This window comes from Centruroides sculpturatus, unplaced genomic scaffold (assembly GCF_000671375.1).
Source record: "Centruroides sculpturatus isolate CEXI.00-Female unplaced genomic scaffold, Cexi_2.0 scaffold1899, whole genome shotgun sequence".
NCBI classification, from domain to species: Eukaryota; Metazoa; Arthropoda; class Arachnida; order Scorpiones; family Buthidae; genus Centruroides; species Centruroides sculpturatus.
The window spans coordinates 1-17,457 of record NW_019386660.1 but is presented as its reverse complement, the minus strand read 5'-3'; the positions used below and the strand labels follow the sequence as shown (position 1 = coordinate 17,457).

General features: G+C 30.6%; 1 protein-coding gene across 1 annotated transcript; it reads right to left on the bottom strand.

The window, feature by feature from the left end:
* Positions 1–1,749: 1,749 nt before the first annotated feature.
* On the bottom strand, positions 1,750–17,324 carry LOC111615507 (multidrug resistance-associated protein 4-like). Its single transcript, XM_023356911.1, has 11 exons — positions 17,074–17,324; positions 15,898–15,977; positions 14,987–15,137; positions 12,874–13,107; positions 12,702–12,802; positions 12,389–12,586; positions 12,156–12,311; positions 10,434–10,523; positions 10,148–10,320; positions 2,215–2,320; positions 1,750–2,150 (listed from the first exon to the last, which is right to left on the bottom strand). The coding sequence occupies exons 1-11, from the start codon at positions 17,189–17,191 to the stop codon at positions 1,974–1,976; spliced, it is 1,584 nt and encodes a 527-aa protein (XP_023212679.1). The 5' UTR covers positions 17,192–17,324; the 3' UTR covers positions 1,750–1,973.
* Between the last annotated feature and the right edge of the window lie 133 nt (positions 17,325–17,457).

Genomic DNA, 17,457 nt, shown 5'->3' with positions numbered 1-17,457 from the left:
GATGAAGGTAGTCCGGATAAGGAAAAATCCGGATAATCGAATATCCGGATAATAGAGGTCCGGATAATGGAGGTTCTACTGTATATCAATATACAACTACTCAACTCTTATATATATATATATTGAATTTCAATTTCTAAAAGTTTAGAATTGTGTTATTAGTGTTTAAAACTATTAAGATTTCAAAAGTTAAAAATAATTGGCTGTTTGTTATAATACGGGATGTGATGTAATAACATACAATTTGATTGTTCAACAAAAATACTTTTACACTTGTAGAGTATTATTACTCTAAACCAGTGTTTCCCAATTAGTTTTTCCTTCATACCACTTTATGAAAGAGCTGAAACTCGCGTAACTCTTATAGCAGAAATTCATATTAATCCATACTAATATTATAAATTCGAAGGTAATTCTGTCTGTTGTCTGTCTGTTGTCTGTCTGTTACCTTTTCACGTCTAACCACTGAACAGGTTTTAATAAAATTTGGCACAGAAATAGTTTACATGTTACAGATGGACATGGGCTACATTTTCTTCGAGAAAATATCTTACTCCCACGAGAAAATTCGATATAACGCGGGCGAAGATGTGGGTAGACAGGTAGTGATAAATAGAATAAGTGTTTTTTACATTTATTCCCTTTAAAATACAATTCTAATAATAATGAAAATAACATAAGGTTATTTAATTTTAATGTGACAAATGTGCACGATTTTCTTTGCACAACTTTGTAAAATCTGGTTGCTTTTTGGTCAGCTTCAGTCTCAAGTCATCTTCGAGTTGAAGTCGGTGATGATGTTTAGTTTTCATGTTTGTCATGGCCGAAAATCCGCTCTCGCAGAGATACGTTGTGCAAAATGGTAGTAAATATTTTACTGCCACTTCCTTGATATGATAATAATGATAATTGTACAATTTTTGTTTCTAGCGTAAGAATTTCATTTAGGTATTGTCACAAATGTATTTTTTGATGAAATTTCGAGAATATATTTAGTTATAAATAAACGAATTTGTGCGTTCGACATCATGTTGTAAATTGCCGAATTTTTGATGGTCCACCCATTATTTTTTGATTGCTTCATCTCATGCATTTAAATTTTAAATCGACCGATTTTAGATTGCTGCGCGTACCCCTTCACGCGATTCCGCGTACTCAGGGGTATGCGTACCACTAATTGGGAACCATTGCTCTATACAATTCAAATTAACTGTCTTTATAAGTTTTCCTGCTACAAATCCGAGCGTGTATCGACTTAATTTCTTTCCAGTTTTTATCTTTACTTCCCATTCTTTTTTATTTTTTATCGGATCATTTGGAAATTTATGAAATTTCAAGTCTGAATGTTTAAGATTGACACTGAGGCAAACAACAATTAATTAACTGGCATTTAAAAAATACCCAAATAACTAAATAAGCAACTTTTAAACAATGTATTCACAGTATGATAGATGAAATAGGAAGCTACCTATCCATACCAGCGCCATCTATTAATTTCGAAAATTGTACGCCCTATCGTACAGTACATTTTCACAACACATTTCTTTATCACGAATTTTTGATTTATAGTTTCGAAAAGTGCACGCGGTCTCAAACGAAAAGATGCATGTAAATCATGTGTTTTTACAATGAATTAAATGAATTTTAATTAAAAAAAGTAAAATAACACGAATGCAGAAATTTTCATAAAAATTCCAGTTTATTTAATTATAACAATGATAATTTAACTGAAATATAAATACTCTCGTTTACATCTGTGAAATTCATAACTTTTCTGGAAATTATAAATATTTGAAACAATATTGTCTTAAATACATATTTTATAATAACTTCTATGCATTTTACAATAAAACTCGCAAATATTATCAAATGTTTAGTGTTTATCTATTCAAAAAGCGTTATTTCGAGATAAGGATTGAAAAAATAACACAAGACTACAACAGATATTGCATATCAATGACGTTCCAATGCTCTTATAATTTCGTTTTTACGATATTTTGTTTAACATAATACTTATGTTTCGCAATTTTACATAACTCATTCATTGAAGTTACTCCTGTGTTCTTTACCAAATTATAAAAAGTACCATTTACATTCTTTAATAATTCATATGGCGAGTCAAATTCCTGTACTTTTCCCTTGTCAAGTACCTGAAAAATGAAAACATTTGTTTAAAAAACATTTATTTTATAGTATTAAACAATAAAATCTTACCAAAACTCTATCCGAATCGATAATTGTATGTAATCTATGTGCTATTGTCAGCACTGTACAAGATTTAAATTTCTCACGAAGTATCTTTTGTAAGCAGAAATCAGTGCTAGGAAAAAAACAGAAAATCAGAAAATGTATTATAATATTTAATTATTAGGATTAATATAAAACACGAATGTGATGCACTCCTTCCTATTATTTAAGCAACGCATCGTAAAAACTCATCAAAACAATCCAACGATAGTCCATGCTTCTAAATTGTTAGAAAACAATTTCTAAATAGCAGATAAATTGCAAGTATATTAAGCAGCCATTTAAAAACGGACAAGGTTGGCATTATTACAGTGGTGGGCAATACTTTTAAAAATAGTTGTTTAAGTTTACTTGTTTGTTAATTTTATTGGTTCATGTTTATATGCTTAAAATTAAAAGAGTATGTTTATAAAATAGTGAAAAATTAATGTTTGATTATTTATTACAAAAAATAGAAAATAGGTAATTTAAATTAACAAAATTTTACAGATAACTGTAAAAGTAACTGCAAATTTTGCGTACCTTCACTCTTTGGATAACTTTAGAAATGCAGTCTAGCATACTCATAATAAATGTTTTGATCGTAGGAAGTGATACGATAAGCCATGCTTTCCCGCATTACAACTTTCAAGTACAGGGTGGGGCATAATGGAGTCCCATATTTACGAGGTGGTTTAAAAAAACGGTAAAAAATATGAAAAAAAACTTTTTATTTACTCAAAGTACATGCAATAAGGTTTTTTGTTAGGTTTCAACAATGATGTCATCCAATGGGTGGTGGTCAGTCCCGCTAGGTGGCTTGAACGATAAGTTTTCAGTAGTGAACATATCGTGGTCTGGTGAACAATGGGGCTTGTCTTGGAAGCATTGTTTAAAAAAAACTGAGTCTGCGACTGCGAAGCAGAGGGCATTTCGCACGCGATTATGTTTAAATCCAAACGAAATCCGATGTTCATGATCGGAAAACGATTTTAAATGGGTTTAAAATTTAAGGGCAATAGGATCTGCAAATCCTAAAAAGCCAGTTGGGCGTCCCAAATCCGTGAGGACACCTGAAAACATCGCCGCACTCACAGCGTCAATAGAGCGGTCTCCAACGTGTTCTGTTTTGAACCATCTCTCTGCACTCCAGATATCGTGTCGAACGGTAAGGTGAATTTTGCCCTGTGACCTTGTGTTACACCCTTACAAAATTATGATTGCTCAAGAATTGAATCCTGTAGATTGTGGAATGTGTAGAAATTGTTGTAATGCGATCCTTACAGCTGTGGTATTGTGAGGAGTAGCGACAAAGCGCGTTTTCATATGTCTGGAACAGTGAACAAGCAGAATTTTCGTTATTAGGCTGCTGGAATCGTCCGAGAACTTTAACAACGACCCCTTCAAAGCCCGAAAGTTACCGTTTGGTGTGCTTTGTCCTCTGTAGCCATCGTGGGGCCTTTTTTTTTTGAAGAGGATGGCTTCACTGTTACTGTGACTTCCAACCGATTCTGCGACATGCTGGATTATTTTTTGCATCCTAAAATGGTTTCAACAGGATGGAGAGACAGCCTGTTGAAACTGAACACCCGTCAACCCTGGTCAACTAAGAAATATTCCCTGGTCAACTAATCTCTTTAAGAGAAACCATTGAATGGTCCCCTCGTTCCCCTGATTTGAACCCCTGTGACTTTTTCTTATGGGGTATCTCAATGCAGATGTTTTAAACATCGCCCTCGAATTCTACAAGAACTCAAGGAATCATGAGGAAATCGCCAAATTCCTCCAGATATGCTGGTGAGAGTTGAAGAAAACTTCAAGGAACTTTACCAACTTTACCAAATGTGCATCGCCCGTGAAGGCCAACATTTGGACGACATCATTTTTAAAACCTAACCAAAGAATCCTTATTACTTTGTATAAATGTCAAGTTTTTCCATATTATCGTACCGTTTTTTTTAAATTCACCTCGTAAATTTGGACTCCATTATGCTCCACCCTTTATTTTATACTGAAATGTATTGTTTGCAGTCAGCATACACAGTTCTTGAAAGCACATTCTAGATATCCTCGATCAGTGTTAGATATGAAAGTCGACTTGGATGATACAACAGTTTGAAATTCTTCACTGAAATTAAATTTTTTGTGTTGCAAGAGGAATTAGCAGGTTCATTGTCTTTTTGCATAAAATAAAACCCACTTGACAGCTAATTTTCACATATTAAGAAAAAAAAAAGTATTTTGAATTAGCTACTGAAGCTTTTTTGAATCATTTGTCAATTTATGAATGCAATAGGTGACACCATCCATATGTCTCCAAGAAAAAATCTCTTAATCTTTTTGCAAATTATGAAGGTAATACCTGTAGTTTACAAACTGAACCGCCTAGTTTAATCTTCATCAAAAATAACCCATTGCTATTTTGTATCCCAGGACATATGATTTTAAACGTCAGTCAATTACATGATTTTATATTCTTGAAGTGTTTTTCTTTTAAATTTCTTATTATTAAGTTGTACTGACGCTTTTTTCACTGTTTGAGATGTACGAAAATAAACTTTTAACTGTGAATAGTTCAAAAGTTTTGATGCTGACATCATACTGTTGCTTGCAACTGTCAAAATATGCCTTTTATTCAGGGCTGTGGAGTCGGAGTCGTGGAGTTTTGGTGTTTTAGCCGGAGTCGGAGTCGGATGGTAAGGAAAAGTCGGAGTCAGAGTTGGAGTCGGTAGATTTTTACGCGACTCCACAGCTCTGCTTTTATTTCTTTGTTTCGTCTTAGAAGGTCTTCCAATGTTGTTTTTCTAGTCATATTTACTAGATTTTTAAATATAATCGTACACAACGATGTAAATCCTTCGGATTTCGAAAGATATTGCGCGATAGTTTCGTAGTTAGCCATAAAGAACCAATTTGTCTTTGTTCTTTCTCTGTCAGTTTTACATTTTCCTCATGAATGACAGATGATTTTATTTTATAGAAATATATACAAATATTTTATACAAGTACACAGTCTTCATTAGTTATTTACATTTATATGAAGAATTGAAGTTACTTTTTCAATTGTCTTTGAAGTTTTGTCAACATAAATTCTCTGGTTTTCTACTTCTCAGAAGAAATTTTATTAAAATTCTATTTTAACACCAGTTTTTCAAATTTGTATACACCTCCAAATATTTGAAGTTTAGACTATTAACAAAAATATAATATTTTCGAGTCTATCTTTATCCTTTAATTCAACCACAGAAGTAACAGTTATAATAGTTTTGAAGAATTTTTACCTATTTTTACCTTTGTTAAGAAGTTTTATTCTTCAAAACCATTGTAACAGTTACTTCTGTGATTGGATTAAAGCAATGGTTCCCAATTAGTGGTACGCGTACCCCTAGGGGTACGCGAAATTGCATGAAGGGGTACGCGCGGCAATCTAAAATCGGTCGATTTAAAATTTAAATGCATGAGATGAAGCAATAAAAAAAATAATTGGTGGACCATCAAGAATTCGGCAATTTACAACATGATGTCGAACGCACAAATTCGTTTATTTATAACTGAAAATATTCTCGAAGTTTCATCAAAAAACTGCATTTGTGACAATACCTAAATGAAATTCTTACGCAAGAAACAAAAATTGTACAATTAACACAATTTGTTTTTGCGAAATTAATTTTGAAAATTTTTGTCGCTGTTGCGAATAACTCCACCGACCACCTTGTCATCTCTGACCAAGAGGAATTAATAGACATTTCATGCACAGCAGACTCAAGAGTTGTTTTGCAGAGCAATCACTGAGTAATTTTTGGGCTGATCTAAAAGATATTTATGATGTCAGCGAAGCGACAATAAAATATTTACTACCATTTTGCACAACATACCTCTGCGAGAGCGGATTTTCGGCCATGACAAACATGAAAACTAAACATCATCACCGACTTCAACTCGAAGATGACTTGAGACTGAAGCCGGCCAAAAGCAACCAGATTTTACAAAGTTGTGCAAAGAAAATCGTGTACATTTGTCGCATTAAAATTAAATAACCATATGTTATTTTCATTATTATTAGAATAGTATTTTAAAGGTAATAAATGTAAAAAAAAAAACTTATTTTATTTATCACTAGCTGTCTATCATCACCCACAGCTTCGCCTGTGCTGTCGAATTTTCTCGTGGAAGTAAGATATTTTCTCACAGTAAAATGTAGCCTATGTCCATCTCCAACATGTAAGCTATCTCTGTGCCAAATTTTATTAAAACCTGTTCAGTGGTTTAGACGTAAAAAGTTAACAGACAGACAGTATTTATAATATTACTATGGATTAATGTGAATTTTTGCTATAAGGGGTACGCGAGTTTGAGCTCTTCCTTGAAGTGGTACGCAGAAAAAACTAATTGGGAATCACTGGATTAAGGGATAAAGATAGACTCGAAAATATTATATTTTTGTTAATAGTCTAAACTTCATCTAAACTTCAAATATATGAAGAAAATATATCCTGAGTCAACATGGCAATTGTATATACCTACTGTTTATATTAAAACATATGAACTTGACTGTACCGATAATTCTAATAAAATCCATTGTTTGGATAGACTTTTTGCTTTTTTAGTTTTGTCCAACACTGTACCTAATTGAGGCTTTGCAGAAAAGGCGATAACTTCATTTTGTTAGCAGAAAACAAAGATTCCGTTATTATCGGTTCAACAATTATGACACAGATTGCAAGATTACCGTTTATCATATCAAATATCATAACAAACATTTATGAATTTAATGAAATAGTGTCAAATTTAGTGAGAAATATCTAAAACACGAGTTGATTCATGATTTACGATGTTTCATATATTTCATCTTCTATTATCATATCATATCTAGGGATTGCAATCCAGCAGTGTTTTCAATCCAGCTGGATTTTTGCTGGACCGACATCAATCCAGCTGGATCCAGCGCGGATCCAGCGCAGATGTATTTTTGGTGCAATAAATTGTTATCTATCTATCTATTTAGCATTTTATGGTTATTTTTAAAGAAATAAAACATTTTTTTAATATTTAAGAACCTTTTATTATTTAGACTGTTCACTTTAAATCAGTGAAAACGTCTTACACATTTAGGTAGTAAACTTAACTTTGGTTCGGTTTAACACTTGAGATAGAGATAATTAACTATAAATGTTTAGTTAGATTATAATTATAATGTAATAAGTTAAATAATAGCAAAGGCAATTCTACTAATTAATTTACTTTAATATATTATATTATAATAATGTAAGGATGTATTGAATGTATGTAGGTTTGTGGTGTCAACGTCATCAACTTACCCTCCCGGTAAAGTGAATATGAACTTGTGCTTTTGGAGTGTTATTTCATATTTAATGGTATGTCTAAAATGTTGACTGATGAGGGGCTATACGCCCGAAACGTGTAAAAGTACCCGTATCAACTGAATAAAGAGGAAAAACGCCAAGTGTTTTAATAATAACACAGTCTTGTGTTCAATAGTTAATAAATACGAAAACACGGTTTCAAAAAACATAATGTAAGGATGGATAATCAGTGGCTAAGTGGCTATCAGTCTTACCAGTTTTCTTATATAGGCTCTACATATCAGTCTGTAGCTATTTATAAGTAATTTAACCACTTATAAAATAAAAGTTAAATACTCTTACTTAATAGAATTAGAGAAGAAGTTATAAAATATTAGTCTTGTCTTGAATAAAGTATTTTAAAGGATTAAATAAAATTAAATCAATCACTTATTTTTTCGTGTTATTTTCATATTATTTTTTTATCATCAAATATGTTTTTGTCATCAAATATTTCTTTGTCATTTAACATGATAACATATTTTTTTTACTTTTCTGGAAGTAGGATCTCAAAAAACAAATAGCATTAATGGTGTTGTCTCCCAACCTACTTCTTAATGCACTGCATATATATCCCGCTGCAGAGAAGGCCCTTTCAGCCTCTACGCTAATTGGTTTCGGGGTCATCAAATAATGATAAATCAAAGATAAGTTTTCACCTCTGACTCTTTCACTTTCATAAACAGCCATTTCCTTTTTTAATAACTTATCATAATCCTTCTCAGTACTAATTTATTTCCGTTTCATGAAGTTTTCTTTCTCACGCTTCAGTTGGATCTCCAATTCTTGTTCCAAGGTGAAATTCAGGGAATACGTGTTATCTGGATCATCGCTTTCCACCTCCATAATGTCCTCTGCCATTGCTGCTAGTTCCACTATATATGTATTTACACGATTCACTAAACTAACCAAGTTTGATCCAAATCGTTAGAGTCATTTTTGTGGTAAATAATTCTATTTTCATTTAAGATCATGTAGCGTGTCACAGACGTCCCCCTGGCATTTTTTTAGTCGCAATTTTTCCGAAATTTTTCAAAAAAATTTTAAAAAATTCAAATTCTCTAATTTCTTCGAGCTGCGAAAAATGAAATAAATAACGTTATTTATTTCATTTTTCGCATTAACGTTTTATTGCGCACCGAATTTATTCAGGAAACAAAGTCGAAAAAGTGCCGGTGTCTCGCAGCTGAAGCGGAGTTCTGTCACGTGATTCATTGACGTCACAACCGACCGTAAATTAGAATTATGCACCAGGACTAGGAGAAAATGTTACTTATTTTATTTAGCGCGAAGACACTTTATTTAGCGAGAGCGAAAAGTCAACTATCAATTAGATCAGCAGAGGTAAAAGGACGGGTGGTGCGGTGTAGACAGGGAGTGTAGCACGTGCTGCACTAAATGGCAACGTCGTTCTCGCCGCCGAGCGATAGCGCACTTATCAAAGCGGCAACGCTGACAACGTAAACTTTCGCACCATTATTTAGAAAGTTAATTGAATATTTGCGGATCCGCAGCGCTGGATCCAGCACGATCCAGCAGGCCGAAAAATGCGCTGGATCCAGCTGGATTGCTGGATGAGGGATCCAGCAATTGCAATCCCTAATCATATCATATTTCAATTGAATACTTTCTAAAATATATTTTAGATAAGTTGTATACTGAAAATACATCGTACATATTTTATTAAATTCATACATGTTCGTTTGTTGTGAAACCATGTTGTAATATTTTCTTAGAAGTATTGAACACTAGATCGTATTTTTAAAATAATCACATGGCTTATTCTCCACCTTTTATTAAAATAAGCCATGTGATTGTTTTAAAAACACGATCTAGTGTTCAACACTTCTAAGAAATTCATACATATCAAAATAAAATACCGAAAATTATTTCGTGTTTGAAGGGCAGACAACAGAATACAATACATTTGTGTATTCAAAAACCTTAGTGTATTTGTAATTAATCTTTGTACAATATTATTAATGTTATATTTGACAAAGTGAATTATATAGTAATAATTATTGCTTAATGTGCAAAAATAAGCTATTTGATACATGATTATAATTCAAACTAAAACAATAAGTGACTAGAAAACAATCTACAGGGTTGGGAAAAAAAGTCACATAACATTTCTCTATAGAATATAGAATGTAGCCAAAGTTAATTTGCTTATATCAGGAACACATTACAATAAGGGGAATACAGATTGATGTGTTACACGCACGGCCGATATCTTGATGGCGGCCACATTGAATGCAACTACGAAACTGTAAATGAGAAGAGGGTTATGTAACAAATCTTTTAGAGTCACAATTTCACAAGGGATTGTTTGCTAAATGATTTTATTGACCTACCTACAACGGTTACAGAGTTATGCACGTTACACGATATGGTCAATGTACATTTTATATTCTCTAGCAGCAGTGTTAAGTGACTCTCTTTCCCACCTGTACAATGTAAACAATTATAACAATTATCTTCTCAATAATTATTATTAACTTAAATAATTTTATATTTGAAATTACATAATGTCGTCTGTAGATTTCATATCTTCTTACCTTTTATCAATATTGGATGTTGCTTCGTCCATGACAAGAATTTTATTCTGACGAAGAATGGTTCTGGCAAGGCAAATTAATTGTCTTTGTCCAACGCTGAAATTTTTCCCTCCTTCTGTTAAATGTGTATCTAATCCGCCAGGTAATTTACCAATAACTTCTTTTAATTGCACCTGTTATTTAAATATTTTTTACGTAAAAATGTAAAAATGCATTCATTTAAAAAACAGAAATTTTAAATCGAATAGTAGCATAAATTCAAATACGTATTTTTTTTATTTCTAACCTCTTCTATTGCTTGCCAGAGAGTTTCTTCTGAATATTCATCGAAAGGATCAATATTTTTTCGAAGAGGACCAGTAAATAACATTGGATCCTGGAAAAACGACAAACATTTCATGTATTAATCAGGGTTGAATAAAATGTACTTTACGGTTTCTCATGTTAAATTGGATGAATTAACATTATGGAAAAGCTAAACATTTGAATAATTTATATGAATAATTATCCTGAAAAAGAATTGATGGATACACTATTAGAAATATGTGGAAAATACTTTTTTACTTCTTTTTCAAAAACTTATTGTGTAAGTTCGAATTACAGTGACTTAAACTTACTGTTAGCATATTAGTATAACGGCATTGACAAATTAACTTTGCTACTTAATTAGTAACAACATAATAATTCATTATTCCAACAATTATGGAATAATGTTGCCAGTTTATCAGCAGTTTTTGTATTTTTACAAATTGCTATACGTATATTTTTGCTGTGCATTTTGTAACAACGCACTTACTTTCAGTTTTGTATGCATTCTCTGTGTGAAAATCAGTTTTTCTTTGATCCAGCGAACAAATTGTGGTCATGTAGCAACGATCAATTTTCCCTTTATTTCTGCCCAGTGGATTAGCTTGTCACATATTGAAACAAATTTCGACTCGAAGAATTTTAACAATTCTAAATTATTACCAGACAATTGCAAATTATTCAATACTTTAGATAAAATGCCTGATTAATTACCATGCTGTAATTAAAAAAAATTCTTGACTCATCTTAAAATGTGAGTTTAATTATTTACTTCTAAATGACGCCATGTTGCAGCATTCAAAGTGAGCAGAACTAGCCTGAATTAACTCTGTCAGGTCATAAGGTACACTATCAGGACCCAGTGAAATAGTTCAATTACCCTCAGCAGGATCTTTATTGGCACACTTCTCAGTTGAGATCTACAGGCAGGAGCTTCGCTTATCTAAATTACAATAATTTGTGATGCAAGAGTTGTACAACGATTAAACTGCTTTTCTTGTGGATTCTGGGATTTGGATCACGTTAAATGATGTGTGACGAGTGGCAAAGGATGATAATGAAGATTTATAGTATTACCTATATGTACAGTACAATAAGAAATTTTCAGTTTATTTTCCCAGTATCTATGATATCTATGTATGGTATTATCCCTGTACATTAATATAATCTTTAACTATATTCTGAAGAATTTGAAAATACATTCAGATCTTTGAATTTTACAAATAAGGAGTCATTATTTGGCAGTTGATATACGAAAATTTAACCATTCTTCATCAATTTTTCAATAGAGAAAACAATAAAAAATAATTTAAATACTTAAATAATTTGTATTCTGCTTTATACAGGGTGTATTTTTTTTATCTCGAGACAATGAAATATATTAATTTGATCTCATTTGTTCCCATTGAAAAAACAGACTTGACCTCCAAATGACCTTGAAGGTCAAGGTCACGTCTGAAGTCACCAATTGATTGCCCTCTCAACACCCTACAACTTTTGTCTATACCTTTTCTTTAAAACAATGAAATCCAATTAAGATATTTCATTGCCTCAAGATAAAAAATATACCCTGTATATGTGGATAAACTCATTTTATACCTCGTATCTGTATCATATGTTTTTTTTTTATCTCATTTAAAAATTAGAAGTTTTATATAAAAAAGATTAAATAATTATTTCGATTAAATTAATTATTGTTTACTTGAGGAATGATCGATATTTTGCTACGTAGATCCTGTAGACCAATATCTTTTGTGTCAATACCGTCAATTGTAATCGTTCCTGTTGGCTCTGACATACGAAATAACGCAGCTATTAATGAACTCTTTCCCACTCCTGTTCTCCCAACAATTCCTATCTGCAATTAATAAATAATAAAAACAATTTCAGACAATAATTACAAGTAATGATTCCTGAATTTTTCAAATGTTTTACCTTTTCTCCCGAGTGAATACAAAATGTTAAGTTTTTTAAAACAGTATTTTTATCCTTGGCATATTGTAAACAAACATTATCAAACTGAATTTCACCTTTTTGTGGCCAATCAGATGGTGGCTTTTTATCAGATGACGTTTCGTATGATGCTTCTGATTTCAATTTGCTATAATTCATAATGCGTGTTACCGAGTTCATCTGAAAAATTCGATAAATATTAAATTTATTTCAGCTTTACTTTTATTTAATAGAGTTTAAGTATGTGTTTTAAAACTTTTCTTATTTACTCGTTAGTTTTTAAAATAAAGTATACCTGAAATTCCATTTCAGATGTTTGTTTAATAAGCAATTGAAAGTAACAAAATATCATTAATCCGTAATTCATAACAAGTCCGAGTTTGCTTCCTGCATCATCTTCAGTTGCAATTACAAATTCAGTATTATTTATATTATATACTAAAGAAAATTTTAATATATTTACCTACCTGTATTAATTGAAACGATGAAAACAAGAACAGTAATAATTATATTTATGAAACAAACGATGTGACCATATGTAGAAATCCATCGATTTAACGCTAAGAAAATAAACCATATTGCATTGTGTCTATCTTGATATTTATTAAAAGTGGATATAAATTTACTTTCAGCATTAAATGCTCTGATGGTTGTAATTCCATAAAGAGATACACTTAGATGAGAAAATACTGGACTTCTATCTGGAAAAATAATGTTTTTTTATATATAATTTAATTATTTAATTAATTCTTTCCTAAATACTGTATAATAATCTAATTATTCCATCTATAAGCAATGAAATAATTAATTTAACACAAGAAATTTATACAAGAAATTGAATAGATTTTAGAATTGTAAGTTAAGATTAATTGATTATATAAATTAATATATATTTATCGAGTTAATTTTGTTTACACAGCAAATACCTTTATTTTATAAATGAATGTTTACTAGAAACTAATGGGTTTCAGGATGATTTAAGTTTCCTCCTGTTCCTGTTCGTTCAATATCTAGTATCATTTTTTTTTCTATTTGACTCCCTTCTGGAAATTAAGAAGGACAGACAGCCAGGGGGAATGTATTCGTCTACAGTTTTTTTCATATTGCATTCCAATAACTAAAGACATTAAAGAGTGTTATATCGAAAAGTTATTACTGAAATAGTTTACGAAGATATTTGACATTCTGATGAGATTTGTGATAGACAATTGTGTTTTATGAATTTTTCCCAAATAATTAAAAATCAATAAAAACGGATAAGAGAAATAATCAGTGCTGTGGTTGGGCTTCATTTTTTCTAAAATTGTGAAATTATCATCAGCGCATCAAAACTATGATTACATCATTAATTTCCACAATTTTGTACTTTCTATCAGTAAAAAACACTCATAGGTTGAAGAAATGAGTTTTTTTATGTTTATTTTATTGTAATATTATCAAAAAGCGCAAAAAATAAACATACAAAATTTTATCACGATGTAAATCATCTCAAGTCACACTAATTGAACATGGGATTTGTTTGTGATTTGAGAGGACCACTTCGTGTTTGAAGGACATGGAAGAAAGAGTTAATTACTTTGCAGGAGAAAGTAAATAAATCAGGCTCTCTATCGATAATATTAGTAATCTGCTAATTATTTTTATAACTGTATAAACCGATCTTCTATTTTGAAGTGAGTCAAATATGAATGTTATTACTTTATTCTACCAGGAAAAATGTTTTCATTTTTTTATGCGATATTGTCACACAGTTGTCAAAAATCGAATACATAGATTCTAAAATAAACATCTCTCTAAATATAACAAAAACAGCAAAGTTTTTTGCTGATTGTTAAGACAGGAACGTTTTCTATAAAACCAATACTTCTATGCTACAAATATTCCGTGGTCCACCAAATTTTTAGCAATTTACGACGTGATGTCAAATGCGTAATTTAAACAATTTAAAATTTAAAAATCCAGCATCGAGTTGCTTAAGTTTTCTGGTAACATTTCGCGGCGTCATCTATTATGATATTTTACTTTCTTTTTTAATTTATATTTTTAACTGTTATAAAATCGCCAAAAGTTTAATTTTTAAAGATAGGGATGGGTTTTATAAAAAATTTGTAAATGTTAATAATGAGTAAAACCGTCTTTAAGTACGATCATATGGAAATACACACGGCCCCTTATATCGCTCTTCTCCTTCAATCTTTAATCACCAAAGCATCAGTCCCTCTGCCAAATTTCGGAAATTTTTCGACATAAAACACAAAAGTTATCAAGCTTCAAAGAGAGTGAATAAAATTCCCCCCGCATACACACACACATATACACATACAGAAACTAACATCCATACATATAGGAAAAAACTTTCGAATGTTTTTTCATTTCTCGACGTTTCAAGGTGTCTTGAGCTCGTCATACTTTCCCTCTCTGAATATATAACAGCCAAGAAAATAAAAACACAAAAGTTATGAATTTTGAAATCATTCTAGACAATTGCTCAAAAACACAATAAAAATTTCGATCTAAATAATCTGCAATCTGATCGTAAGCACAAAAATTTATTACATTAACTGAAGTATTGATACTTACATTTTCCTTCCAAATATTTTATGCTTTGCAACACTCTGTTATGGACAGTCCACAAAAAATAGAAAAGGATTGAAAGAACACAGATTAATATTAGTAGATAAGGGCATATTATCGCTTGAATCAAAAACATGCCAACATAAAGTCTGTATCCCTAAAATAGAACAACGTAAATTACTAATGAAATAAATATTTATATTTATTTTTCAAATTTATGAACTATTGTTCATAAATTTAACGTACATTATTAACAAATAAATTTTAAAAATGTGTAAAACCAATTTATATGTTCCGTAGAAATTTGTAACTTATAATGTCCCTTGCATAACAGCAATGTCTGTCAAAGTAGGGGTTTACAACCATGGTTACGATCATTTAATAGAGAGTGATATAATGCAAATACCACAAATCTTTATCAAGAGAAAGTATATTTTTGCATTAATCATTTCTTGCGTTATGTTAATGGATTGATAATATATCAATATCTGTGCATAAAAATAAGTTGAATTTGGCATTATAAAAAGTAGACAGAGCTAAAGTTTGGTAGTCCACGTTTCATCTGTTAATCTGCTTAGGAAAGTTACTGAATTTATAATTTTGAAAGCGATCTTCTACAGTCGAAAATGTTAAACATAAACAAATAAATAGTATAAGAGTGTATTGTGTTATTGTATTAAAATTATTAAAAGTGAAATGATTTCATCCATTTACATAGCTTCAAACGGAAACATAAAATGCGATCTGATAATATACGTAATTTCTACTTATCAACGATATTCAGTGAATTTTGCAAAGTCAAAAATTACCCTTCATCTATGTAAAATAATATATATAAAAATAATATATATATAAAAGTAATAAATTTATATATTTATACAAATTACTTCACAAATTCAAAATGAATGCGAACTTACTCTTATCAATTGGTAATAAATAGAAGGTAACGTATCGTCCATATTATTAACATCTTTGGAAAACCGATTTAAAATTTTTCCTAGAAAATATCAAAATATAAAATATTACTTAAATTAAATACTTGTATCAAATACATTTATGCCGATATTATTATTATAACAATAGTAATAATAATAATACAGCGCATTATAATCTCCATAGTTCATGTCACCAAACAGAACAGATTTTACATTTTTATAATCAAATTTTATAGAATATATGCATTTATTCTGTTTTTACTAATATCTAAATGAAAAAATATATATATATATATATTTGCATTCATAAGTTCTGGTCTTCTTAATGTTTATGCTTAAACTTGTAGAAAATTGTGTACTGTTCATCGATAGATTATCTTACTTATCAAGCACAAACCTGCAGATGGATATTACGCAAATGTATATTAATTAATAAAAAATCAAGCTACGAGTTGTTTAACTTTCCGGGCAACATATAAAACAGCGTGTGTGGTACCATCTGTTATAATAGATTATAAAATATAAAAAGTCCACTACTAATTACAAATTGGCAAAAACCTTAATTTTGAGGGTAGGGATGGGTTTTTATAAAAAATTGTAAATGCTAAAAACGAGTAAAATCGTCATTAAGTTTGATCCTACTGGAGATATGACACATATCGACAGGCGACATATCTCCAGTCACTCCATCCTGTCGACATTTAACCAGCAAAATTTAACAGCTTGAATCTCCCTAATAAACAAACCTATGTGCAAAATTTCAGAAACTTTGAACGAAAAGTACAGGAGTTATTAAGCTTCAAGTAAGGTGAACAAAATCGTGCCCCCATACAAACAACCATATGTACAGAAAAAAATTCTGAATTTTTTTGTATTTCTCGACGTTTCAATATGCCCTGATTCCAAAATGTAAAAATCTAGGGAGGGTCATTTTTTGACCAATTGCCATACTTTTCTTCTTTTATATGTAACAGAGCTGGGAAAGTAATAAGCAGAATTTTGAACCGTGTAGAACCGAAACGAATGTTTGTACTATATTATATTAAACAACAAATAAGTTATGTTAGTATCATAAAAGTATTTTTAAAATTACATACTTTTAGCGTGTTATAGAATTAAATGTTTAACTTAACAATGAAATAAACACATTTTACATACCAACAGGATTGTTATCCAAAAATGATATTGGAGTTCGAATAATACAACGAAGCATATCGTTATGAAGTTTGAAAGATGCAGTTGTGAACATTCGAAACAATAATAATTCAGAAAGCATCGCCGCGAGGAATACTGCACAAATCAATGCAAAGTAAACATATATGTTGAATTCTTCACTATGATAAAATTCTTCACTGCTGTTGTAGAAAGATTTTGTCTTTAATGAAATATTTTGGCTATGGATTCTCTTATCATTCATCCTGAAAATTAAAAATCGACCATTCAAGTATTTATTTAATTATTTTAAATGTTTTAATAGTTCGTTAACAGACTGAAATACAAGTGAACTATTATAGTTGGAATAAATATAGACTATATATTCAT